At 42.0% G+C, this 27,227-nt stretch overlaps 1 protein-coding gene across 1 annotated transcript in view; it reads right to left on the bottom strand.

Annotated features, from left to right (window-relative positions):
* The window catches only part of adcy7 (adenylate cyclase 7), a 165,141-nt gene that overhangs the window by 70,097 nt on the left and 67,817 nt on the right, over window positions 1-27,227 (bottom strand). Inside the window, exons 3-8 of the mRNA XM_078544302.1 lie at window positions 21,993-22,187; window positions 13,140-13,301; window positions 9,832-9,981; window positions 8,300-8,445; window positions 2,841-2,952; window positions 985-1,112 (exon numbers count right to left, since the gene is read on the bottom strand). Of these exons, the coding sequence (XP_078400428.1) occupies window positions 985-1,112; window positions 2,841-2,952; window positions 8,300-8,445; window positions 9,832-9,981; window positions 13,140-13,301; window positions 21,993-22,187 (893 nt within the window). The remainder of the gene's footprint in view (window positions 1-984; window positions 1,113-2,840; window positions 2,953-8,299; window positions 8,446-9,831; window positions 9,982-13,139; window positions 13,302-21,992; window positions 22,188-27,227) is intronic.

Below are 27,227 nucleotides of genomic sequence, written 5' to 3' on the forward strand. Positions count from 1 at the left end.
AAAGGGAATAAAGAGATAGATAGCTCACCTTTACTTGTAGTATTCCCAGTTCTTAAAACCAAATTATTGTACATCAATTGCTGGTAAGTCAGCTCATCAGAAGTAGCTAGGAATCACAAAAGAAATCAGTCCCACTAAAATGTTTCACCAATATGCATTGCAATTCTTTACACAGCATATTCTGTGCCATGGTCAATCTTCAGTTCTTTTTTGCTAAAGATGGTGAGTGTTATACAAGGAAAACACAAATGGCAGCAGTGAGTAGAAATGAGTTCTCCATAGTACCCATTGCACCTATGAAGAGAAATTTGTTTGGTAAGTCTGAACCGAGGTCATGATGGTAGCAGGCCCACAATCAAACACGAATGCACAGAGCAGGAGTATTACTCGTGTCAGTAGGAAAACAGGACTGAAGATTAACCATTTTAGGGTTTTCTATAAAGGATGGAACATGAATATCTATTATTCTTGTTGGTCAACACACTCAGGTAGCTAACATATTGGTACTTTCAAAATGATAAAGAAAGCTAAAATTATCCAAACTTAACATTAACCATTTAAGTGTTACACAACACTATCCATAATGATGATTAAAAGTACATTTAAACAAACAAAAATGAGATCAATAATGGAGTTAAATTTGTCTTAGGTAAAAGTGCAAACTGGATGATAGAAAATTGTAACTCATTTTCTATTCAATGGAATAGAATTTGACTTCAATGGAAAAGGTAATCTTTTATAGCAGATATGATTTGCTATTGCTGCTTTCAGCTGCAGTTCAAGATGGTATTTCACCTGAGTGTAAAGCATACTTTCAGTTCAGCTTGAAATTCCCTGCTGCAGTATAATAAAATTAAATAGAAATTCTTTTACTAGCAGTTCAATATGATCAAAGTGAATCAGTAACTCGCCAAGACAAAAGGTAAATAATAGAATCACTACTGCATTGGTTGAACTGCTTTTCACACAAACACTGTTACATACTTGATAGCTTCGCACATGTCAAGCCCCATTTTCACACAATTCTTTGCATGTTTCGGTAAAGATACAGGAAGACCTGAGACGCAGTAATAGCAATCACCCAGTATTTTTATCCTCATGCATTCATTCTCCTACAAAAAAATGTAGTGTTAACAACATATTGTTTTTACATTACAGTGAAGAATTCATCACGCAACAAATCATTTACTTTAAGGACTGCAATCAACTTCTTTTATACTCTAAAATTCCAACCCATATGAATATGAAAACAATGGTAATTATGTCACCATAGGCCAATAATGGTCAATGATTATTCATATCTCATTTTACAACTGTGTAAAAAAGGAAGTTAAAATATAATTGTAAAGTATAAAAAAATCTAGATCTATAACTATAATGTTGAGGGTGGCCTGGTAATTATAGTTCTCAACCAGTCATATGTTTGGATTTCCGCCTCAACTGCATGAATTCATCTCATCATTGAGCATATTTCATCAGTTCTTGACTGGGTCACCACATGGACCATTTTATTAAAACATATGAGCCCATCTCTATGGAAACAAAATCAGGTACCTTTACTGCCTAGATCACTACCCCTAAGTTGGAGGATACCAGGGCAGGAGACATAGGGGAGGATTTTCCCGTCGGCAAATGGGGCGGGGGCAGGGTCCACTTGCTGATGCGTAAAATGACACGCGGTGACATCAGGCGGGCATCCCGACGTCACTGCGCGTCATTTAGATTGTCAGTTCGGCGGGCACGCAGCCGCGTCAGCTACACACCCGCCGAACTGTCAAAGGCCTATTAAGGCCATTAATAAAGTAATTGAAGCTGTTAAGAATGCTGCCCGTCCAACCTTAAGGTTGGTGGGCAGGCGAAGAGCCCAGGCGACGAGGATTCATGAAGGGTTCATTAATTAAATAAAATTTTTTGAAAAAATTAATGGACATGTCCCAGCACATGTGACAGTTTCACACGGGAGGACATGTCCTTAACATTTTTTTTGACCTTTATTACATTTTTCAAGACTGAAACTAATCTCCCTGAGGCACCCCTGTGCCTCGGAGATTTCTGCGCTCTTTCGTGTGCATGCGTGAAAGAGTGCAGGCCCCGACTCAGGGAAACCGCACCCCCCTCCTCCCGCACAGGGAGTGCTCAGCGCTTCCGGGTACGTGTCACACACTGGGCGGGCCTTAATTGGCCCGCCCACATAAAATGGCGGCGTGCACCCGATCGAGGACACCGATCAGGTTCGCACTTGCTCCTGCCCGCCCCCGCACAACCCCCCCAACAGGAAGAAAATTCAGCCCCAAGAATTGCATTGGGGAAGCGAACAAATTTACACCCCAGTAATTTAGTGTTGGTATGATATGCGACACAGGAAAAATGGAGTGGCACAGGCCCATGTGGGAGCCATTTGTTTGTCTCCCAATATTATGACACACAAGATTTGCAAACTTGTTGCATAATCCTTGTAAATTTTAAAATACAAAACCTGAAGTGATGCCAGATTTACATTCTTCCCCACTGCTACACCACACCCCCGCCCCCACCCCCACTCCAAACCCCCATCAAAAAAAAGCCTTTAGGCCTCTCTGAAGCACACTTAACTCATTAATCTATTTCGGATACAAAAACATAAATGATAAGCTCACACCTAACTTTAACCACAATAATACTGGAATTATGAAAGGTTATCGACCTGATACTCTAACTCTGTTCCTCTCTCCACAGATGCTACCAAACCAGCATTCTCTGTTTTCTTTCAGATTTCCAGCATCTGTCGTATTTTGCTTTTGTATTAGTGATGAGGAATATATTTGGTTGTGGATAATGAATTATGAGAACTAGATGCCTACCTTAGCAATCTGGTCAAACTTCCCAAACAGTTCATTCAGCATGACAACTAGTTCCTTGGGTGAGCAGTCACTAGCCAGACGGGTAAAGCCCACAATATCTGCATACAGGATGCTGTTAACACCAAAAGAACACTACTGAAAATAAGGTAAGTAATTAAATAATGAAGTTATCAACAGTAATTGAGGTAAGATGACCTGGGAAGAGGAGGGAAGAAAGTAGCGCTTTCTCTATATCTCAGTAACAAAGCAGCTCTGGCATCCCTGGGCCACTGCTGCTATGACTGTCACAAGAGAACGCCAAACTCGGTTTTTGAAATGCTTTTGGGTATTTCCAGGTACTTACCATAAAATTCAAACAAGCATGTTCCTCACTAAAGCCAATTAGAAGTTGAATGGCTTTTTCAAATGAGTAATCCAAAAGAACATGAACAATAAATCTGAATGCATTTTGCGAGCAGGAGTTTGGTCACATTTTGCCACTGCTACTTTGAGACAACAGCTGAAGAATTTTTCCATGATGGAATGATGGGGCTCTTTTCATTATTAAATACACCTTGAGCCTTAACAGCATCAAGAGGAATATGACATTATGGTTTTCTGATCTAGTTATGAGAAACATTAGCCATCTCATTACAACAAACGTTTGAGACGGTCCCCATCTGTATGAAATTTTCAACATCCTAACACGACTTCTCTGCTCGCAGCACATATGGGGGTAAACAATGATAGGCCTCCCAGTTTCTATTCCTGACAGGTTTTTATCAGCCCATGCTAAATACAATTGTGAAGAAAAACATAGATGGAATGGGTGGTAGTGGGAGAGGAAGGGTGTAAGTTGTTGTGAAGCCAGAGGGGCCTTCTCCAAGTTGAGGCATAAACCATTATTCTCATGAATATCTTCTTTCTTTCTCATTCACATGCACTGAAGCATAACAGCAAAACACCCAGTATATCACTATACGAGCACTTTGAAGAAGAGTCATGTAGCCACTAATATGGCATATGATCCCTTATTTGTTTTCATACGACCATCACAGAAGACCTTCAGCAATCCAAATATCATAGAATCAAACAGTACATTCACAGCATCGTACATCCTATACTCATGTTGTGTATTATGAGCATTGGTCCAGATACATATACCATTGAGAATTTAGGTAGTGGTTTGGGGAAAAATAATTAGATGAGCCACAGCGCATATGTAAGGAGCAGCAAATGAAAGTGACAGTGGAAAAGTAAGGATCTGCAGATCAGTATGCATCCTTCATACTCTCATAATCCATTGGAATTATTGAGCTCAGTATTATAGAAAGGAGCTGTACCATTGGGACAGGCTGCAGGACTTAGGCTAAGACAAAGGTTCGAGTGGAAAGAATAATTAGGGCAGTAAATAAGCCTTTAGCTCAATACCATGGGAAAAGGAACTACTGGAAATTATAGAAACCAGAAAAGAGAGTAAAACTAAAGGAAGGAATAAAGGTAACAAGAATGGCCAGAGGTCAGATAAAGTCAAAATATAAAGCATAATTAAATAAACTTGTTCAAAATATAACAATTTAAACTGTTGGATGATTTGGAGGTAATAATTAGTAGGAAAGAACTGGATATAGTGCGGATGATTGAAACATGGCAGCTAAATACTGCAGGATTTGACACATTTAGGAAGGAAAGAGAAGAGGAGAGGTGAAGTAAGCTGTACTAATTAACAATAACATAATGGCTGAAGAATAAAAGGATCTAACTAGAAGTTAAATGCAGAACCCATATGGATTGAGTTAAACATTGAAGGAAGATTAGAAGGAATGCAACTTGACATGGATAATGAACTGGAATAGTTATGAGAAGGAAGAGTAATATAACATCTTAGTACAGTAAGGGGCCCCGTTTAAGTTACCTTATTCAGCATTGCTCCGCTATAGCATTGTAGATATAATGTGGCTGGAATGTGCACTTAGCATTGGAATCTCTGTTTCAGCAGCATTTTGTGCCAGGGCCGACGTAGTGCTGCATGACCCAATCAGTGCCATTTTGGAGTGGCCTCTCCCACTCTCTCCCCTCTGTCCCCTTTGTCAACTCTCTCCCACTCCCCAACCCAATGGGCGGAACCATCCCAGATTTGAACTAAGTGCGGTAATGGGTGCGAGAAAGGACGTTTAACCCACAACCTCCACCAGCACAGTGGGACCTAGGTCTAGAGCAGGCTCGGGTTCACAATTTGGTGGTCACCGCATGGACACATCATGGTCCGCAGCAGACGGAGGCAGGTTCAGCCGAGCTCCCCGGCATTCGGAGGACTGCTGGGGAACAGACATCTGTGATGATGAGCCTCTGGATTCCACCTTCCAACTCATGCTGGAGAGTCAGCAGAAGGCAAGGGAACATCAGGCAGAGCTGTTAGAAGCCCTCAACAGAGTAGCATGCGAGTCAGAGCAGAGCATCTGCCTGCTCCCTGATGAAGCGGTGCCCATATGTACGCGCATGGAGATCTCCATGGGAAGGATGGCGGACGCCTTGGAGACCCGGGTCCAGCAGAATGCGGAGATGCATTCAGGCCTGCACTCCATCACGGTTGCCATGGGTGAGTTCCAGCAGTGGCAAAGCAAGAAGGAAATGGGGCACCTCGACATTCCTCCAGGTGCTCCGTCCCCTCAACGAGTCAGTCTGGGGCCCCCGGGCACCCAAAGGGAGGATGTGCAGCAGCTGGATGCCCCTGAGTCATCCACTCAGGAATCTCAGAGGCTGTCCGCTCCCTCCGAGTCCCCTTTGCCTGTGACTCCCTCAACCTCGTTGTATGTCACTGCAGAGGGAGCAGCTGGTGCACAGGAGGTCAACCAAATCAAGCTGGGCCCTCAAGGCCTGGGGTCTCCAGATGACACATGCCGAAGTCATCCGAGGAAACAGAGCCAACCATTGCACAGGCTGTCTCCACCCCTGCTGCGGATGTCAGGGCAGCGCCTAGAAAAGTTAAGAAATTCTCATCACAAGTGGTTGCATGGGTGAACACATTTTGTAACTTTATAATCTGAAAATATATTCACTTTCCTGCATCCCCCCCCCCACTAGCAGTTCAGCTACACGCAACCAGACCATAAGTGATTCTGGAGGGGGAAGTGTGTGTGTGGGAGGGCTTTTCGGAGCCTTGTGCAAGCACTCTCCCATGTACGCGGAGTCTTCCTCCACCACTCTCATTTCGCTGTCCCGGGCATTATCAATGATGACTGCCGTGGTTCTCTTTCCTCAACACTTACTTCCTTCCTCCATTCTTACTCCCTCCTCCACCCTTACTCCCTCCTCCCCCTCCCAGACACCAATCACCCCTTTCAATTGTCCATCTGAGCTGACCCGCATCTCTGCCCACCCACTGACCACACCCCCAATGAGCACCTTTGCCCATCCAACATGAGGCTCCACTCACTTTCGATTTGAAAAACATGGTCGTGGTCAAGTTTTTCACAAGCTCCCCCATCCTTTCCCCTCCCCCAGTCATCCATGTCCTTTTCCCCATCACAGCCGAGACCCCTGGCATCACCTTCAACCTCCCCATCGTTACCCTACAACCGAGACCCTTGTCATTCCAGGATGTCCAGGTGAACATGCACGTTCCCTACCTTCCTGAGAATGCCACCCCATCCACATTGACCTCCCCCTTCCTACCCCCAGGGTTTACGTCTGCCTCCGAGTCCCCACCAACTACCCTTGCCGCACTTTCTACCGATACTGATGGACCCTCACCCTCCCAGCTCCTTCTCCCTCTTCTCACACTCACCATTCCCTCCTACCATACCCCCGCTGAGTTCATTCCCCAGGAGGCAGTCATGGACTCCACAGACCCCTCCCTTGCACATTAACCTGGACATTCCAACACACCCTGCCCTTTCTGGAGGTATAGCTAATACTGAGAAAGAGTGTAACATAATACAAGAAGACTTTCAAAAACCTGCAGACTGGGCAAGTGAACTTTAACATAGGGGCCCGCTCGCCGATGAGTAAAATGACGCGCGGTGACATTGTGCGGGTGTCCCGATGCCACCGCGCGTCATTTAGATTTTCAGTTCAGCTGCGTGCCCGTCGAACTGTCAAAGGCCTATTAAGGCCTGTTAAAAACTAATTAAAATAGTTAAATGAGCTGCACATCCAACCTTAAGGTTGGCGGGCAGGCAAAGAGCCCAGGCGGCCTTAGCATTTTTCATGAAACCTCATCCACAGGCAGGATGAGGTTTCTTGAAATGTTTAAAAATTCAATAAAAATTTTCAAAAAACTTCATTGACATGTCCCAGCTCATGTGACACTGTCACATGATGGGACATGTTTTAAAAGTTTTTAATTTCTTTATTTTGATGTGCCTCAGGGAGATTTCTGCACTCTTTCACGTGCACACTAAGCTGACAAAGCACTGGGATTTATTTCTAAGGGTGTAGATTCAAAAGTAGTGAATTCATGTTAAACTTGTATAGGACCCTAGTCAGGCTGCATCTAAATGTACTGTGCACATTTCTGGTCTCCATAGTGAAGCACTGGAGAAAGTGCAAAATTTTTCAAAAGTGGTATCAGAACTGAGAGATTTCACTATCAGGAAAGATCGAAGAGTTTGGAAGTCAGACAACATCTGTGAGGTTAATGTTTCAAGTCGATGACCATTCATCAGAACTGAAGAAAGATAGAAATGTAAAATATTTTAAGCCAGTAGAAGAGGGGAGGGGACAGGGAGAACAAATAAGGTCTGTGATAGGGTGGAGGCCAGGGGAGATTAAATGACAAAATATTTAATTATGCAGAAGTCAAAGAGAGTGGGAATGGATATAGTAAAGAAACAAAGGGTGGGTCCAAGTGAGGCATAAATCGCTACATAAAAACCATCTGAATGCAACATGAAGGGATAGAGAAAGAAACAAGATGAATATATGACAGAAAATGGAATGGAACGAGATGCTGAAAGGCTGACATGAAGCAGCTGGAATGGGGGGAGACTTGGGTGGAATATAAACACCAGCACCGTAGTAACATGTGTATAGCATATCATGTCATGTCATGTGTGCTCTGCCCAAAGGTAGGCCCCTAGTTCATTGTCTGCTGCTGCTTCATCCTGAGTCATTTTCTTGGCAGTTTCTGTCAATGGTGGTTTGTCATTGCCTTCCACTGTGTACGGCATAGAGTAAGAATAAAATGGGTACACTTTATTTGATATTTTTCTCTAGAATTTTGTTCTAATGGTGCAGAATGAAGTAATATGCTGTCTCACATAGCTGGGCTATAATACTCAATATAAAAGGTGTTTTCCTATGTAGTGTACTGGAAAATCACTATATTTTAATATATTGTATTAAATAGATTTTCAAAATGTAGACACAAATTGATATTTGTATGCATAAATGGCCTACTCCTGCTCCTATTTCTTATTTATGTTATGCTTTCTAATATTAGGTTAATATTATTAAGATCATGAATGGTCATACTATACCTTACATTCTGATGCCTCTTCACATACAAGCTGTGGAAATTATCACGCTTGTGTGGATAATAGTTACTTTCTTTCAAACGTTCAATAATAGCTAGTTTCATTTCCATAGATATATGACCTGGCAAAACTGATAACAGCAGGCTTTCCTGGAATAAAAGAAATAGAGCCGGGTAATCACAAGAAATGTCTTCAATATTTTATTGCCACTAAACATTTAGCATTACATTTCATTTAACAGAATCAATACTGCTTTGAAGTCTTGTTAACCAATCTCACTGCTCAGGAATTAAGACAATGTCAACATTAAGCACATCCAAGAAAGGAACAGAATAACTAGATTTTCAGACTTCCTCAACCACCTGCCTATCAAAGTTTAGCATTCCATTTACATAAAATAAACTGCGCTCTACTTTATGGCGGCATTACAAATTAAGTGACAATTATGCACACTTCTGTCTTGACTGTGGGGTTTCCTGGATATCAGGGGTAATTGCCTGACTCTGTGCTTCAGATAGAGAGCTTTACCTTCCACAATGCATATTGGAAATTCAAGCATGCTCTGCATTGATATTTCAACAATTCAACAAGACAGAGTTCCAAAACCATGTGATACACCTGTCCACATTTGCAATAAATTCTTCCAACAGGTGTGACTTTCTGGCAGTAATCCAGAATTGGGCAATTACTCTGGTATAAGTTAGGTGAATTCCACAAAAGTTGTTGTGAAACCGTATAAAACACTGGTTCGTCCTCAACTGGAGTATTGCATCTAATTCTAGGTATCACACTTTAGGAAGGATCTGAAGGGTTTAAGAGAGGGTGCAGTAAAGATTTACGAGAATGGTTCCAGGGATGAATGACTTCAGTTACATGGATAGATTGGAGAAGCTGGGGTTGTTCTCCTTAAAGAAAAGAAGGTTAAGAAGTGATTTGATAGCGGTGTTCAAAACCGTGAGGGGGCTGGACAGAGTAGAGAGGGCAGAACTGTTCCCACTGGTTGAATGGTCATGAATCAGAAGTCACCAATTGAAGGTGACTGGTAAAAGAAGCGACATGAGGAAAAGCCTTTTTGCGCAGCGAGTGGAATGCACTGCCTGAGGGGGTGGTGGAGACATATTGAACCATCGCTTTCAAAAGGAATTAGAGCATTATCTGAATAGAAAAAATATTACAGGGCTACAGGAAAAAGGCAAGGGAGTGGGACTAGCTGAGTAGCTCTTGCAGGGAGCAGGCACAGACATGATGCGCTGAATGGCCTCCTCCTGTGCTATAACTATTCTATGATTCTGTGAAAAGCTTATCTCATGGGAACCTGTTATATTAATCTTAGTAGAAGTTTAAAGTACTGGCAATATTTACATAAAATAAACTTCTCTCTACTTTAATATATTTTTGGGGAAGCTTAGCCCACTTTCTAATCAAAATCTTTTCAAACAGGTGAGAAATGGAATATACATTACATTATTCTCCACCATAAAACTCTTGCCCTTGTCGTGAAGTGTAAGTAAAGCTCGAAACATTATTACCCTTACCTGTTGTTTTTTCTTAATATCCAACTGCATTCTTATTTCGATGCAGCTTAAAGTGTCCTCATAAGTTTGCTCTAAGGCACGTTCCATTGAAAGCTTATGAAAAAAGCCAACCAAGCAACCACACAAAAATATCACAGCGTTGGAAACCAACTGGAATGCAAGAAAACAATATCAGTATTTGAATATTTGAATACCTAATTTGCCTAATGCAATATTTACCTAACATTTAACTACACCCAACTGTTAACGAAGGGTTGACGTGTTATATTTTGTGGAAACTTTTATTAACTAATTGTGCTTTCCTGCTTTCAAAATGCAGTGAAACCTTATTCTATACTCTGAGAGTAGATTAACTTCTGGGGGGTAGGGGTAAAAAATGACCAAAGTTAAATTAACTTATTGAGTGCTAGCAGACAACTCACTAACTGGAGAGGGGTGGGAGGTACATGTGGCAGTTTTGCTGCAGAGAGGAGTTAGGTATAGACATTTAAAGGGAGGAGGAGCATGCAAACTGGGAGGGAGGGCTACTGAGCAGCAGACAGCAGATTGTAAGATTTCCGTGGAAACAGGAGGAGCACTGGTTCTATTAAAATCATGTGCCACAGGTTCGTTTGAGGATGGGTGGAAGCAGCCTCCAGCAATCCAATTAAGAAACATTGCTTAGGACACCCAGCGGCACCTAAAATTTGGATTGGGGTTCCACACGGTGACCTAATTTAAGTATAGTAATAAGACTCTTGCCTGTTGTGGGTTGGAACTCTTGCCACCCATTTGGAGGCTCATTCTAAAATGGAGTTGGGTGAACTGTGGGGTGGCCAGTAGGCTTTTTGAAAAATAAATCTTCCTCCTACTGTTAGTGGGATGATAGACAGATGAAAATCGCACCATTATATATTGTGCTTTTCATTTGCCCTCAAGTCTTTCCATAACCTCTAAATTCCTTAGTGATTGATTCTGGCCAATGGCTGGCCCTGGTTCGGGGGAGGCAATAGTTGAGCCTTTTTCTCAGTTATCTGTATCTCATACAACACCAGCTGTGAGCAGCACCATTAACCACGGTTTTATTAGAAAAAGAATCTAAAGAATTGCAAACATTTTTTTTAACCAAGCTAAATTTGCCGTTCTTTCGAATAGAACTTCTTGATACCAGCTTCATAAACTTCTCTAACTTCTTGGAGACTGAGAGATACAATTATGTAGAGCATTTTAAAGATCAATGTTCATCTTTACAAAGCCTATTAAAAATAATGATAACAGCTTCCTAATGCGTTAGGAACTGATCTTTTTTCTGATCTCACACCTTCAGGCATAAACCTTGCTGGGGTGCCCAGTTTTCTTGGGCAGCAGCACAGCCTGGATGTTGAACAGGACCCCACTCTGGGCTATGATGACCCCTCCCAGCGGCTTGTTGAGCTCTTCATCTTTGCAGATGGCAAGCTGCAGGTGGCGGAGGATGATACGGGTCTTGTTGTCCCAGGCCGCGTTGCGGTTAGTGTTGGATTGGCTGAGCTGATTCTATAAAACTGTTCATCAAGTGTTAAAATTAATAAGTTGTAAGCCCCTTTTCCAAACTGGAATTTAGATACATTGTATAGGCAATGCTCACAGCTCAAACAGACTTGCCACAGAACATTGTGAACCACACAAGTAGTAAATTATAGTGAAGCATCCCTTATCCATCTAGATATTTAATTACTGCACCACATCTATTCTCCTTTCTGATTGGGATTAAGTGACAATCAATCACACTTCACCAGCCACCTTTAGACATTCCTCCTAACTAAGGTGATCAGCAACAGCAAAACACAGTTAACACTACAGTGCTCGACGTCAGCAGTGACAGGAATATCCACTCCCACCAAAAGTTGGCAAAATTGTCCCTTTGTTTCCCATATTCCCAAATGTTTCTTCTCCTGGATCTTTCTCAGAGCAGGATCTATGTGGCAGATCATAATTTCCATTGCCAGTTTTTTTCCAGGTAGGCTCACTTGACTATATGGTGTACTATCTCTGCCAAATGCAAGAGTGTGAGTTGCCATTAGGCATGGTGGCTTGGTGACCCATATGCTACAAAAACAGTAATGCCTCAGATTCACTGCAAACAATGCCACAAAAAATCCACTGGTAGTTTATGGTGAAATAAAATATAAACAACATGTATGACATAGAGGACCTTGAATTTGCTGGAAGGCTGAAATGCAATCAAGAAGTTTTGTTTAAGTTAAATTACATGAATGGGATCTGAATAACTTATGGTGACCAAAATTTTGTGTTACAGCCTCTAACACTTTGTCTGCCACTGATATTCCTAGGTGATACTAAACTAGGCACAGCAGGTGAGTCAGAGAAAGCAGCCGGGATCCTACAAAAGCAGGTACGTAAAGTCTGCACAATACTGTTGGTTGACATTTCCTACAGGCAAATGCAAGGAAGTACACATTGGAAGAAAAGAACAAATATCACAAGCACATTATGTAAGCTGCAGGAATAGCAAAAGGTGAAATGGAAATGTATCTTGGGTGGGATAATAGATTCACCATTAGGCATATCAAATCAAAGGGGGCAATTGAAAGCTGACCGGAAAAAAGTATACAGGGTATTAATTGACAATGATCAATAGGATTTGGGCACTAGTTCAAGATTTGCCAGGATACTAGAGCAATGGAACATAGGTGTAAACCGATGAAGGGAAATTTACATAAAGGTCATAAAGAACATCTTCATGTAAAAAGTAATCAACACTTGCATTGGTCTTCCAGCCTGAGAAGGTGGAGGAGTGGAGATGAAAACCTAGAGTTAAATTATTTGATGGGGAGAATGTAAGATTTTTATTCTTTGCACATATTTTACAGTTTCTCCACTGTTTAAGAGACACCATTTTGTTTATTATCACATGCCATCTATCACCATTAAATAACATAAAATTTATAACAATGTTCAAGTTTCTTTAATTTAATATGGGAGCCACACATGCGTAAATATATACAACAATACTGGACTTAATTTTTCCCTAAGAAATATAACAGCATCTTACCATACTACATAAATGATTTTGTGGCTGAGCTTTTTTTTTTCAATTCACTCATTTGCACCCTTCCACAAATCATTTAAGCATCTTATATACCAAATGTATAAAGTGAGATTTCAGTATATTTGCTTCTCACTTATTAATATACCACCATCTTTGATATGTACATGTGTTAAACCAACAAATTTAATCATGGGGTTTTGACTCAGACCTGTGGTGGTTCAAAAAAAGAGAGCTATACACATACAAACCAGTTAAAAAGTTAGTAAGGTGGACTCACCTGACAAACTAAGGATTTTGTTAATGTCGTCACAATTGAGAAATAAATACTGAGGGTAACAATATGAGAGACGGATGACAGGACACTGGCAATGATGGCATCCCGCATACATAATGGCAGCATTGTATACAAAACGAAGACAATGTACAAAAAGAAAGGCACCTTAAAGAAAACAGAAAATCAAGTTTATTATTGAAACCTGTAACTTGTATCCAATCACTGTAAAACCATTTTCTCAACAAAGCTATTTTTTTGTTTTGCTCTTTAAATTGCAGGACAATTTTTAAAATCCCATTTCTGCATCATTCCCTCAGGAAGAGGTGGCCTACTCTTTTGCTTTGGCTTAGTTGCTTGGAAGTGGGCAAGAGTACTCTCCAATTTTGTCTCACTCCTGTGGGGTGTCATTTTATTTAAGAAAATAGTTTGATATTTCCATACAGAAACTTCAATAAGTTGCAGCTCAGGGAAAGCACAGGCATAAGTTCAATTCCTCCCATGTGCTGAAGCACCACAATCGATAACATAATCAAAGGGAAAGGATCAGAGCGTGGTCTTGCCCTACTGCAGCAGTAGAGGCTACAAGGGAGAGAAATGACTGGTAAGTAATGGATAAGGTCGGGTAAGTATTTACTACTTTTATTGCTTATACTTTAAGATATTTTTTGTGGTTTATAGTTTCTATATTCTGTAGTAATGAGGATCAGGAAAGAAGGGCCCAAGAGTAATTGATTTAAAAGGTTTAATTTAAAGGGATAAGTCTTGGCATGAGAGCTCAAAACCATGGAGTGCTCCTCGTGTTCCATGTGGAAAGCCGGGAACATTTCCAGTGCTCGGGACCAGCATATGTGCAGGAAGTGTGTCCAGCTGCAGCTCCTACAAGCTTGGGTTTCAGAGCTGGAACGGCGGCTGGGAACACTGTGGAGTATCCCTGAGTCGGAGAGCATCGTGGATAGCATGTTTAAAGAGGTGGTCACACCGCAGCTGAAGGGGCTTGAAGAAAAAAGGGAATGGGTGACCACCAGGCAGCCCAAGAGAAACAGGAAGGTAATTCAGGAGTCCCCTCGGGTTTCACTCGCAAATCGGTATTCCATTTTGGAGGCTGATGAGGGCGCTGGTTCCTCCAGGGAGTGCAGACACAGCCAAGCTTCTGGAACCACAAGTAGCTTGTCTGTACAGGAGGGGAGGAAGAGGGGAAGAGCAATAGTAGCGCCTATCTGTTCCCCTGACTATAGAATCTATAGGGGATTCTATAGTCAGGGGAACAGATAGGCGCTACTGTGCCTGAAGGTGTAAGACAAGGCTAGATGGCCTCTACTTTAATGCCAGGAGTATTACAGGTAAAACGGATGAGTTAAGGGTGAGGATTGACACGTGGAATTGTGATACATTAGCCATCACTGAGACGTGGTTGAGGGAGGGGCAGGATTGGCAGCTCAACATTCCGGGATGTAGAATCTTCAGGGGAGACGGGGAGGGGGTAAAAGAGGAGGAGGCATTGCATTATTAGTTAAGGAGTCAGTTACTGCAGTAAGGAGAGATGATATCTTGGAGGGGGCATCGAATGAAGCTTTGTGGGTAGAGCTTAGGAATAAAAAAGGGGCAGCCACATTGTTAGGTGTTTTTTATAGACCCCCAGATAGTCAGCGGAAAATTGAGGAGCAAATATGTGCACAATTCGCGGAGGTGTGTAAAAACAATAATAGGGTAATTATATTAGGTGATTTCAACTTTCCCAACATTAATTGAGATAGACATAGTGTTAAGGGCTTGGATGGAGTGGATTTCTTGAAATGTGTACAGGATAACTTTTTAGGTCAATATGTAGAGGGTCCAACATGGGACAACGCAGTGCTGGACCTAATTCTGGGGAATGAAGCCGGGCAGGTGGCTGAGGTGGTGGTGGGGGAGCATTTTAGTGATAGCGACCACAACATGGTATAATTTAAGCTTGTTATGGACAAAGAAATAGACAAGTTGCAAAAAAATGTTTTGGATTGGGAGAGAGTGGAGTTTAGTAAAATAAGGTAGGATCAAGCCAAGGTAGGCTGGGAACAGCTACTTGTGGGGAAATCTACAGAAGAGCAGTGGGGGGCATTCAGAAAGGAAATGGGGAGGGTACAGGCTCAACATGTTCCCTCTAGGGTGATAGGATGGAGTAACAAGCCTAGAGAACCATGGATGACCAGAGATATTCAGGATACAATGAGAAGGAAAAGAGAGGCTTTTAGCAGGTACATGGGGAGCAAATCAGCGGAGGCATTAGTGGAGTACAGAAAGTGCAGGGTGGAGCTTAAGAAAGCAATTCGAAGAGCAAAGAGGGGATATGAGAAACCTCTGGCTGGAAAAAGTAGGGAAAATCCCAAGATATTCTATAAGTATATCAATGGGAAGAGGATAACCAGGGAAAGAGTAGGGCCCATTAGGGACCAAGGGGGCAATCTATGGGTGGAGCCAGAGGACATCGGTAGAGTGTTGAACGAATACTTCACATCCGTCTTCACCCAAGAGAATGAGGATGAAGGTATAGAACACAGGGAGAGAGACTGCGAGGTTCTTGAGCAAATTGATATAGGGAATGACAAGGTATTGGAGGTGCTGGCAGGCTTAATAGTGGACAAATTTCCAGGTCTGGATGATTTGTGTCTCAGACTGCTGAGGGAGGCAAGGGATGAGATCGCAGGGGCCATGGGAGAGGTGCCAGAGGACTAGAGATCAGCTAATGTGGTTCCGCTATTTAAGAAGGGTTGTAGAGATAAGCCAGGGAACTACAGGCCAGTGAGTCTCACGTCAGTGGTAGGGAAACTATTGGAGAAAGTTCTGAAGGAGAGAATCTATCTCCACTTGGAGAGGCAAGGTTTGATCAGGGATAGTCAGCATGGCTTTGTTAGAGGGAGGTCATGCCTAACAAATTTGATTGAATTTTTTGAGGAGGTGACCAGGTGTGTAGATGAGGGTTGTGCAGTTGATGTAGTTTATATGGATTTCAGCAAAGCATTTGACAAGGTCCCACATGGGAGACTTATAAAGAAGGCAAAGGCACATGGGATACAGGATAATTTGATAAGGTGGATTCAAAATTGGCTTAGTTGTAGGAGACAGAGGGTGATGACAGAAGGATGCTTTAGTGACTGGAAGCCAGTGTCCAGTGGTGTACCACAGGGATTTGTGCAGGGTCCCCTATTATTCGTCATTTATATAAACGACATAGATGACCATGTGGGGGGTAGGATTAGTAAGTTTGCGGATGACACAAAGATTGGCCGGGTGGTTAACAGTGAGGTTGAGTGTCTTGGGCTACAGGAAGATATAGACGGGATGGTTAAATGGGCAGATAAGTGGCAGATGGAATTTAACCCTGAAAAGTGTGAGGTGATACACTTTGGAAGGAGTAATTTGACAAGGAAGTATTCAATGAATGGCATGACACTAGGAAGTTCTGAGGAACAAAGGGACCTTGGCATGTGTGTCCATAGATCTCTGATGGCGGAGGGGCATGTTCGTGGGGTGGTGACATGGGACACTTGCCTTTATCAATCGAGGCATAGATTACAAAAGTAGGGAGGTCATGTTGGAGTTGTATAGAACCTTGGTGAGGCCACAACTGGAGTAGTGCATGCAGTTCTGGTCGTTACATTATCAGAATGTGATTGCACTGGAGGGATTGAGAGGAGATTCACCAGGATGTTGCCTGGGATGAAACATTTAAGTTATGAAGAGAGGTTCGATAGACTTAGGTTGTTTTCATTGGAGCAGAGAAGACTGAGGGGCGACCTGATCGAGGTGTACAAGATTATGAGGGGCATGGACAGGGTGGATAGGGAGCAGCTGTTCCCCTTAGTTGAAGGGCCAGTCACGAGGGGACATAAGTTCAAGGTGAGGGGCAGGAGGTTTAGGGGGGATGTGAGGAAAAACTTTTTTACCCAGAGGGTGGTGACGGTCTGGAATGCGCTGCCTGGGAGGACGGTGGAGGCGGGTTGCCTCACATCCTTTAAAAAGTACCTGGGTGAGCACTTGGCACGTCATAACATTCAAGGCTATGGGCCAAGTGCTGGTAAATGGGATTAGGTAGGTAGGTCAGGTGTTTCTCACGTGTCGGTGCAGACTCGATGGACCAAAGGGCCTCATCTGCACTGTGTGATTCTGTTATTATGGACTTAAAAATTGTTACAATGACTGGAAGTAACTCTTTTATTACTGCCTTAAAAATATTTTCCTAGATTTAATCATAGGGGATGTTGTGCCTCATTATAATTTAAACATACACGGTGGTGTTGGTGGGGCTTTTCTTTTACATTTTTGCTTTTGACAGTGGTGAGTGCAACTGCAATGCACTATTTTTATTGTCCAGAAGTCCCACTATAGTGACATCTAATTGGTTCTTAAAGGATTCCAGAGTGTGCATCTGGACTACTGGTGTTGATTACTCTGTGTGAAGGACTTCCTGATATAGAGTTCAAATTTACTTTTCACTAGTTGAAACCTGTGTACCCTTGACCTACTCTCTCAATTTAGCTAAAAATAATTTTCTGGATTTATATTTTTCATTTTATTACTACTATATGTAATTCTATAAATTCATATTTCAGATGCTTCCTTTAAAGGGTGAAACATTGAAAGAGCCAATTTTCTTGTGCATACAACCCATGGAAAACAATGGAATGCAAATAGATTTTCTTAATAACAAGTCCCCACCCAACTCCATGTGGGCAGACCACAAAATAAACAGCCAAACCCCTGTGCTAAACAGGCAGTAGCTTTACTTAAATATTTATATTAGGATCTTGCATCAGTTGTAGGACACTGTCATGGTGTTTGTAGATCAATAGATGAAGTGTGCATAAAAATAAAAACATAAACTGCGGATGCTGGAAATCCAAAACAAAAACAGAAATACCTGGAAAAACTCAGCAGGTCTGGCAGCATCGAGGGAGAAGAGCAAAGCTGACGTTTCGAGTCCTCATGATCCTTCAACAGAACTAAGTAGAAATAGGAAAGGGGTGAAATATAAGCTGTATATTTCACCCCTTTCCTATTTCTACTTAGTTCTGTTGAAGGATCATGAGGACTCGAAACGTCAACTTTGCTCTTCTCCGCCGATGCTGCCAGACCTGCTGAGAGTTTTCCAGGTATTTCTGTTTTTGTGATGAAGTGTGCATCATGCATGCCCCACCCATTGGACCCTAGCATTAGTGGTTAACCAACAGTTCTTAAAGGGACCATGGCAGGCTACTCCACAAACAGCTGAAATTGTTCTCTTGCACTCATGGATCAGGAGTAGCAGGTTCCAAAAAAATGCAGTGGCCGCTGCTGCTGCTGAGCGCTACCGAAACACAACCTGCTCCACTGGGATCACCTCCCCATGTCCAAGCTCTTAGCTCAGCTTGCTCCCACATAAACTGTCGAATTGCCTCAAAGTGCCTATTCATGGCTTGCTGGCCTCATACTAATAAAGCCCAATCAACCACCATGATTTAGTCCTCTCCCTGCTGTGGTTGCCTGGGCAGCATAACCTCACGTCCAGTTACGCAGTGAAGCAGGCCCCGAGGTTCCTCCAGTCTTTCCTCATAACTCAGATGTCTTACACCAGGAGTCAATCTGATGGCTCCACTCTGCCCTGCCTCCAGTGCTTGAATGTTTTATTTGTTTCTCAGTGACCAGAACTGGATACATTGTCAATGTGGTCAGCTGTCCCTTGATTCGAGGATCACATCTACTCAGGTTCACGAGCTACACAGATGTCCCCCTCCCCCCCTCACTTTTTTTATTGTGGGCAGCCTGTTCATTCCAAGTGCAAAAATTTCCTTCAATTTTTTTTTCAAAGTAGCTTAAAGGAGACAACTTGTATTCAGTCTGCATGGTACCTTCCAGGTTGCTGCACAGCCACCCACATGCACAGCTTAAATGGGAAATTGCTCAGGACACCAATTAATGCCCTTCTTTGAAATAGTACCAGGTACAATTGCAGAGTGGTTATGTTACTGGCCTAGTCCAGAGACCTGACGGATGATCTGGAGATATGAATCCAAATTCCAGCCTGGCAGCTGAGGGAATTTAAATTCAGTCAATTATATAAGTTTGGAATAAAAAATTGCTGGCATCAGTAATGCTGACCGTGAAACTTCTGGATTATTGTAAAGAATAATCTGGTCCTTAGTCAGACCTATATGTGACTCCAAACTGTTAACTGCTCTCTCAGTTGTATCAAACAACTATAAGCAAACAATAATAAAACCAGATGGAAGACCCAGCATTGACTGAGGCATTGGATGTGACAAAGACACCCTGAGCCCAGCCAACCCTGAAAGTCCTCCTCACTAACATCCGGGGACTTATGCTAAAATTGGGAAAACTGTACCACAGACTAGTCAAGGCAACAGCCTAACATAGTGTGTAAGTTATGATTCTGTGAGTATGACTATGTCCCAAACTCCTCCATCACCATCCCTGGATATGTCCTGTCCCACCAGTAGAACAGACACACCAGAGGTGGTGGCACAGTCGTATATAATCGAATAGGAGTCCTCAACATAGACTCTGGAGCCCATGAAGTCTCATGGCATCAGGTCAAATGTGAGTACGGAAACCTCCTCCTGATAACCACCTTCTTCCCTTCCTCAGCTGACAAAGCAGTGCTCCTCCATGTTGAACACCATGGGGAAGAAGTAGTGAGGGGAACAAGGGTAGAGAATGCCATCTGGATGGGGGACCGTTATGCCCATTACCAAGACCGGTTCAGTAGCAGCACTACTGACCGAATCCTGAAAAACACAGATTATGGCAGGTGGTGACAGAACCAATGTGAAGGAAAAACCTACTTGATCTCCTCCTCACCAATCTATTGGTTATAGATGCATCTGTCCATGACAGTTATTAGTAGGGGTGATCATTGCACAGTTCTTGTAGAGACAAATTCCAAACTTCACTTCAAGGACTCCCCCATCATGTTGAGTGGCACTACCACCGTGCTGATTGTCCAGTGCAGCTACAACATTGGCACCTAACAGACAATGTGGAAATTTGCTTGGGTATGCCCCATCCACAAAAAGCAGGACAAAGGCAATCTGGTCAATTAATGCCATGTTAGCCTACTATCAATCATCAGCAAAGTGATGGAAGGTGTCATTGACAGTTCTATCAAGCAACACTTAAACAGCAATAACATGCTCACGGGTACTTACTCTGGGTTCTGAAAGGACCACTCAGCTCCAGACCTCATCATAGCCTTGGTCCAAACATGGACAAAGGAGCTGAACTCCAGAGGTGAGGTGAGAGTGACTGCCCTTGAGATCAAGACAGCATTTGACAGAGTATAGTAAGAGGACCACGAGCAAAATTGAAAGCCATACATATCAGGTGAAACCTCTCCACTACATGGAGTCATACCTAGCACAAAGGAAGATGGTTGGGGTTGTTGGAGACCAATCATCCAGCGCAAGGACATCACTGCAGGAGTTCCTCAGAGTAGTGTCCTAGGCCCACCCATCTTCAGATGCTTCATCAATGACATTGCCTCCATCATAAGGTCAGAGGTGAGGGTGTTTGCTGATGGTTGCAGTGTTCAGTTCCATTCATAACTCCTCAGATAATGAAGCGGTCCGTGTCCACACATAGGAAGACCTGGACAACATCCAGGCTTGGTCTGATAAGTGGTAACTAACATTCATGCCATAAAAGTGCCAGGCATTGACCATCTCCAACAAGGGAGAATCTAAGCACCTTCCCTTGGCATTGGATGGCATTACCATCACCCAATCCCCCACCATCAACATCCTGGGGGATCACTATTGACCAGAAACTTAATTGCAGTACATAAGTAGTGTGGCTACAAGTGCAGATCAGTGGCTTGATATTCTGTGGTGAGTTACTCACCTCCTGATCCCCCAAAGCTGTTCCACCACCTACAAGGCACAAATCAGGATTGTGATGGTATACTCCCCACTTGCCTATATGAGTGCAGCTCCAACAATACTCAAGATGCTTGACACCATCCAGGATAAAGCAGCCCACTTGACTAGCATTCCATCCACCACCTTAGGCATTCACTTCCTCCACCACCAGCACACCATAGCTGCAGTGCGTACCATCTACAGGTTGCATGGCAGCAATTTTCAAAGGCTTTTGTTTGGCAGCACCTCCTAACCTCTACTGCCTGGAGGAACAAGTGCAACAGGCGCATGGGAACACCACTACCTGCAAGTTCCCCTCCAAGTCACGCACTGTCCTGGCTTTGAAATACATCACCATAGTCACTGGGTCAAGATACTGGAATTCCCTAAGGAACAGCCTTGTGGGGGTACCTTCACCATACAGAAGGCAGTAGTTCAAGAAGACAGCTCATCACCACTTTCTCGAAGGTAATTAAGATTGGGTAATAAGCCAGCACCACCCACATCCCATGAATGAATAAAAAAAACGTGAATAGGTGCCAGTTTAACATTTTACCTGAAGGTCAGCCTCTCCAACATTGCAGCATTGTACTGAAGTTTCACTTAGATTATATGCTCCATATCAAGAATTGGACTTGATTCCATGACTTTACTCAATGTTTACCAACTAAGCCAAATTGATACTACAATAGGCTTAAATAGTTAAAGGAAATTTCATAGTGGCTGTAATCTAAAGTTTAACAAAATTGCCACATTATGAATCAGGGAAAGTGAACACAATTCACTTAAGAGACAGAATAGGGTGGAATTTCTGCAAGACTTCTCCCAATCTCCCCAAGGAACTTCAGCAAAAATTCCCAGCGAAAATCAATTTTCTGCCAAAGTTACAGCAAGAAAGCCTGTGCAGAAACTCTACCCTAAATTATTTAATGGAAAACAAATACCAGAGCTTAAAAATTGAGCCTACCTGGTCCCAAGCGGTGATAGTTCCATCAGCAAAGATGAAAACGTACCCCATGGTAAGAAGGCAAACCCAAATGACTAATGCAAATATCTTCATCCATCTTTGAAATAACGGCTCAACGCAGACAAGAATAAAAATCACTATAAATATGCCCAAAGCAGTGCATAATGTAATAAAAAATAGGTGCATCTGAACAACCTGTTTGAAAGAAAAATGCGTAATTAATGTGAATTATAGATTACTCGTTTTTCCATTTTTTGAAGCACCAGTGTTATTTCATATAAAGTTATTCATTACCACAATAGCATGAAAGACTTGACAGCAGTAACTATTACTCTGCCATATCAAAATACATCAGCATTTTCTGTAATTCAAAGATTAAACCATCACCTAGACCTGTACTTAATAAGATTACTATGAGTCCAACAAATTCAGCATTAATATTTAAAGAGAAATATTTTCATTCTTCAGAATTTTACTTATAAATCACACACCCCTTCTTAAAATATAGAATTTACAACTTCAAATAACAAAAATCTCCAGATGGTCATTATTTGAAACTAAATTTGATTTGCTAAATATGCATACAATAGCTAAGTTAGATGGCCCCAAATCTTCTTTTTAAAATTTATGCAAATACCTCCTTTTGTCTGTAATTAACCAATTACTAAAAGTGTAGGAAAGCATGATTCTGAATCATATAATTTTTAAGAAAGTGATTTTCTTAGTGAGTCATTAATTACAAAGAAAAGCATGTACTCTTATTATAAGGTAAAAGATCTAAAAATTACACTCATTTGTGGGGATTATCTCAGCTTGCGTTCTACTCTTAAGCTTTCTTGTTTATATCAGTCTTTCAGGTGGTTTTCTGATCCGTGTGGAACATCGTAGCTCCACAACTTCCGAATCCTTTGCAGGGACCAGATTCTCTGGAACCACATTAACATTAGGTACAGGCATTTCAGTCTCTTCCACTCCAACAGAGACATCGGGCATGTCTGTCCTTGGTTCAGCAACTTCAACAGGAACAACAGGATCAGCAATGGTCACAGGTGGAACATCATTTTGTTGGGGTATTTCCCTTCTTAAATGATCCACATGCTTATGGGTAATCCAGCCCTCCACTTCCACATGGTATGACAATGGTCCGGTCACAGAGCTTACTTTACCAGTCCTTGGCCGAAATTCCTTACATATACTGCTTCTCCAACAGTAAATTGTCATTCACGACTATGCAAATCATGAGTCGCTTTTTGGTTCCCTTGACTTTTCTCCACCTTCCCCTCCAAATTGGGAAGTATTAGGGTTAGTCTTGTCTGAAAGTGGTGCCTCATTAGTAATTCTGCATCCTCTTTCTACAAGTCTTCTTCTTTCTACCACAGATTCAGTCTCGGCCTTCTTTTTGACTTCACTGTCATCCAGACTTCTCTCAGATGCAATCTCAACTTGTCTTAATTCAGTAGTTGAGCTACCCATGACGTCATTCTCTACTCGCATCTTGGAAAGTTCGTCAACTTTTGCTTTCAAAGCCTCTTTAGCTTCATTCAGCTGATTCTTCAATTCTTCGGTCTCCTTCTTGTATCTGTTGGCTTCCCCCTGCAAACTAGAGCATTGCTGCGTCTTCTCTGCCAACTGGTTCTTCAGTTTGTTCCGAGAGATGTTATTCTTCCTGTTTCTCTTCATACTTTTCCAGAGGCACAAACTTTGACCTGAGGGATCCTTGTAGTGTGTGAAGGCCTTTCAATAGGTTTTCCTTTTCTTTGCGAAGCTCACTTGCTTCACCTTGAATTCTGCCATTCAGCAGAGTCACCTTGGGTTTCTTGTGCTGTTTTTCCATGTCGTTGTTTAAAACTGTCTTCATTTCTTCAGGTTGCTGAATGGCTACATGCTCCATTTTCATCCAGTTGCAGTCCTTGGACTCTCTGGACTCTCACTGAAGTACCTTTCCTTGTTCCTTGCTCAACTCAGGAACTCTTCCTACTTCCTTTTAAAATCTCATCGACTGATCAAGGTTAATCTCCCTCAACCAATTTTGACTTAAAAGGTTTGGTCCTGTACCTTTTAATACCATCACTGGTAGCTGTGCCGATTGGTGTCTATAATGAACAGTTATTCTGGTGATACCTTTTACTTGGGTTTCTTCGCCCGTCTACGTTTTCAAATTGGTAGATGTTTGTTTCAAATTTAATTGCTGATCACCTTTATTTAAATATCTGTAAGTGTGTTCTCCTACTACAGTGGTAGAAGCACCCTTGTCTACTTCCATTTTTAAGGGTTTACCATTCACTTACACAGTGACAATAATCAGCTCTGCCTTCCCAACTTTCTTGTTGAATAATGGATAAATGTCAGAATTGGTTGTTTCAGGCTCTTCTACACTATAGACTTCATCGGACTTTGTTTGTTATTTGGAGGCCTGTTTAAATCTCGCTTTGTATTGTCTCATTATGTGTCCACTTCTGAGACAAAAATAACATTCTACTTTTTAAGATTGCCAATCGCTAGAAGAATGGCTGTTTCCACATCGGTGAAAATTAGTTTTCGGCTTAGTTGTTAAGTTGTTTCATCTCATTTTTTCGGTTAGCAGGAGCCGTTTCCCACTTCGCGGCAGTCCCAGCTTTTCGTGCCACTTTCAGCTGACTGTTCCCGCCCACCTAGGAGATCGGTGCCATTTTGCACCTCTTGAATTGCTTGTGAATCCCTTTCAGCACTTTTCATTGCTAACGCTATTTCTAATGTTTGCTTAAAATCAAGATTCACTTCAGCCAGTAACCTTCGCTGAACAGTGTCTTCCTGCATGCCACATACTAAACGATCCCGGAGCATGTCATTCAGAGTTTCACTGAAATCACATCATTCTGTTAGTTGTTTTAATTTCATCACGTAGGTAGCAATGGTCTCCCCCAGTGCTCTATTCCATGAATTGAACCTGAGCCTCTGCATTGTGATTGAGGGCTTGGGTTGGAAATGTCCCTTAATGAGGTCTACTAATTCATTGAAAGTCTTCGAATCTAGGACACTGGGGGCTGTCAAGCTTTGAATTAAACTATTGGTTTTGCTCCCACAAGTACTCAAGAGGATCGACCTCCTGTTTTCCTCCCCCGTGACTTCGTTGGCTTGAAAGAAGAACGCAAGGCTTTCTATATATTGAGCCCAGTTGACTGTGGCTGGTTCAAAGGGATCAATTCTGCCATACTGTGGCATCTAGGATGAGTATATCTTCTTTTCTTTTTAATGAATTTAGATACTCACAATTGCTGGGCAAGGCTAGGCACTGAATACGATTTATCCTCGTCGCCAGTTTATTATAGAGTCTATTTTCAGACAACTTCTCTTGGTGGAAACATTGAACTTTATTTACAAGACAGCAGCAACATGAGTGCATCTAACTCTATAACTAAAGAAGAACTCCCTCTGTAGAGGTTTCCTGCACTGCTAACACATTGGTTTTCACAGATCATGTGATCTTACAACACAGGATTATTCTTAAAGCTACAGTCCTACGTCTATCAAAACTATAATTGCTACAAACTTCCTTCTGAAAATGGTATTGGCTTCCACCACCCTTTCAGGCAGTGCATTCCAAATCATAAACCATTGTGTTAAAAAATAAATCTCCGCAATGCTTAATTTCCTTTGTGCTCTGCTCTTTTAACCCAACTATTAACTCATTTAATTGAATTCACAGAGATACCAGCTTTCAGAATAATCAAGAAATGTCATACCTGCTTGCAAGTAACTTTGTACTTTTTTATCCCTTCCCCAAAATCTTTTTTCCCAAGCTTGTACATTGATTTATGCTCTAGCTCCCACAATGGATTTGCAGTATTTGCTTAAATCACAAGTATTTTATTCAGTTACATTTTTGTCCCTCCTCCCTTCGCAGAACATTCCTCTTTCTAAACATTCTTCAGAAAAGTTGCTCCACTGTTGAGTCTTCATTGATTACTACTTCAATAGGTGGTCACTCACCATAGACCAGTCTGAATAACTGTGGTATAAGGTCAGTGCATCCTCAAATATCCATCTCTGGTTTCAGAGTTAACATCTATCTCTCCGCTTTTATCCACCCCATCTTCAACCAAACAATACGGTTAACTCAATTTTTATAGAATGGATTGAATTAAAATTGTGGATATCATTCCCCCACTGTTTAGGTCATGGTTATTTATACATTTTTTTCCTGGCTTCATGGTGAAATCTTGAGCATTGTGATTCCACAGGAGGACAGTGTAAACTACAACTCCCATGTTGTACATCTCTCCCACAGATCCAGTACTTTCCCCACATCAGCTGGGGATACCTACAATCCAAGGATCAGGTGAAGTTACCAAATCTAGGTACAGACTCCAGAAAGAGGAGGAGAACACTTCTTGCAAGGATTTCTAACATGAAATAACCTATTTTCTGATCTGATTAGTGATTTCCCCAGCTAGACCACCCAAAAAATATTAATTCTTTTTTACATGTTTATGTTGCGTTATGTTTATTTCCATCATCCAAGTGGGAAAAGAAAATAGTGCCCCGAAAAATATGAAGAAAATGTTTGATGGTATTTGCTGGTTTGTGAATGGTAGCTTTGAAAACGCTTTTAAATATATTTGATTTGACAATTTTGTGCTACATATTTAAGTAATTATTTGAACTAATCATGATTTTTTTTGCCCAACAGACATTAATGAAGCTTTGGAGGTATGACAATTTTGAAATGCAACACCTCGGAGGCCAGACCATCAGGTACTGTGGTTCCAGCTTTTGTCTAAACAGATAGAAGGTCAGTAATGAAAATTCTGAATTTTAGAATAGTAACTTTGTGCCTGTAATTCCATCTAGGGTTTTCTCTCTTTTAAAAAAAGTGACTGACATTCAAACTGAGAGTGACTGGAATCAATTTATTCATTCTCAGCAAAACCAATGTCTATTGGCGATTCTCACTTTCTGTTGTGAAGGTCAGCCTTCATCTTGAACCATTGCAATCCAAGTGGTAAACTATTCCCTCCTCATCCTGCTCAACCTGTCCGCAGCCTTTGACACGGTTGACCACACCATCCTCCTCCAATGCCTCTCCACCATCGTCCAGCTGGGTGAGAATGCTCTAACCTGGTTCCATTCCCTTCTATCTAACCACAACCAGAGTATCACATGCAATGGCCTCTCTTCCCACTCCAGCACCATTACCTCTAGTGTCCCCCCCCCCCCCAACAATCTGTCCTTGGCTCTCTCTTTCTCATCTACATG

Source organism: Cetorhinus maximus, chromosome 6 (assembly GCF_964194155.1).
Source record: "Cetorhinus maximus chromosome 6, sCetMax3.hap1.1, whole genome shotgun sequence".
Taxonomy (NCBI): domain Eukaryota; kingdom Metazoa; phylum Chordata; class Chondrichthyes; order Lamniformes; family Cetorhinidae; genus Cetorhinus; species Cetorhinus maximus.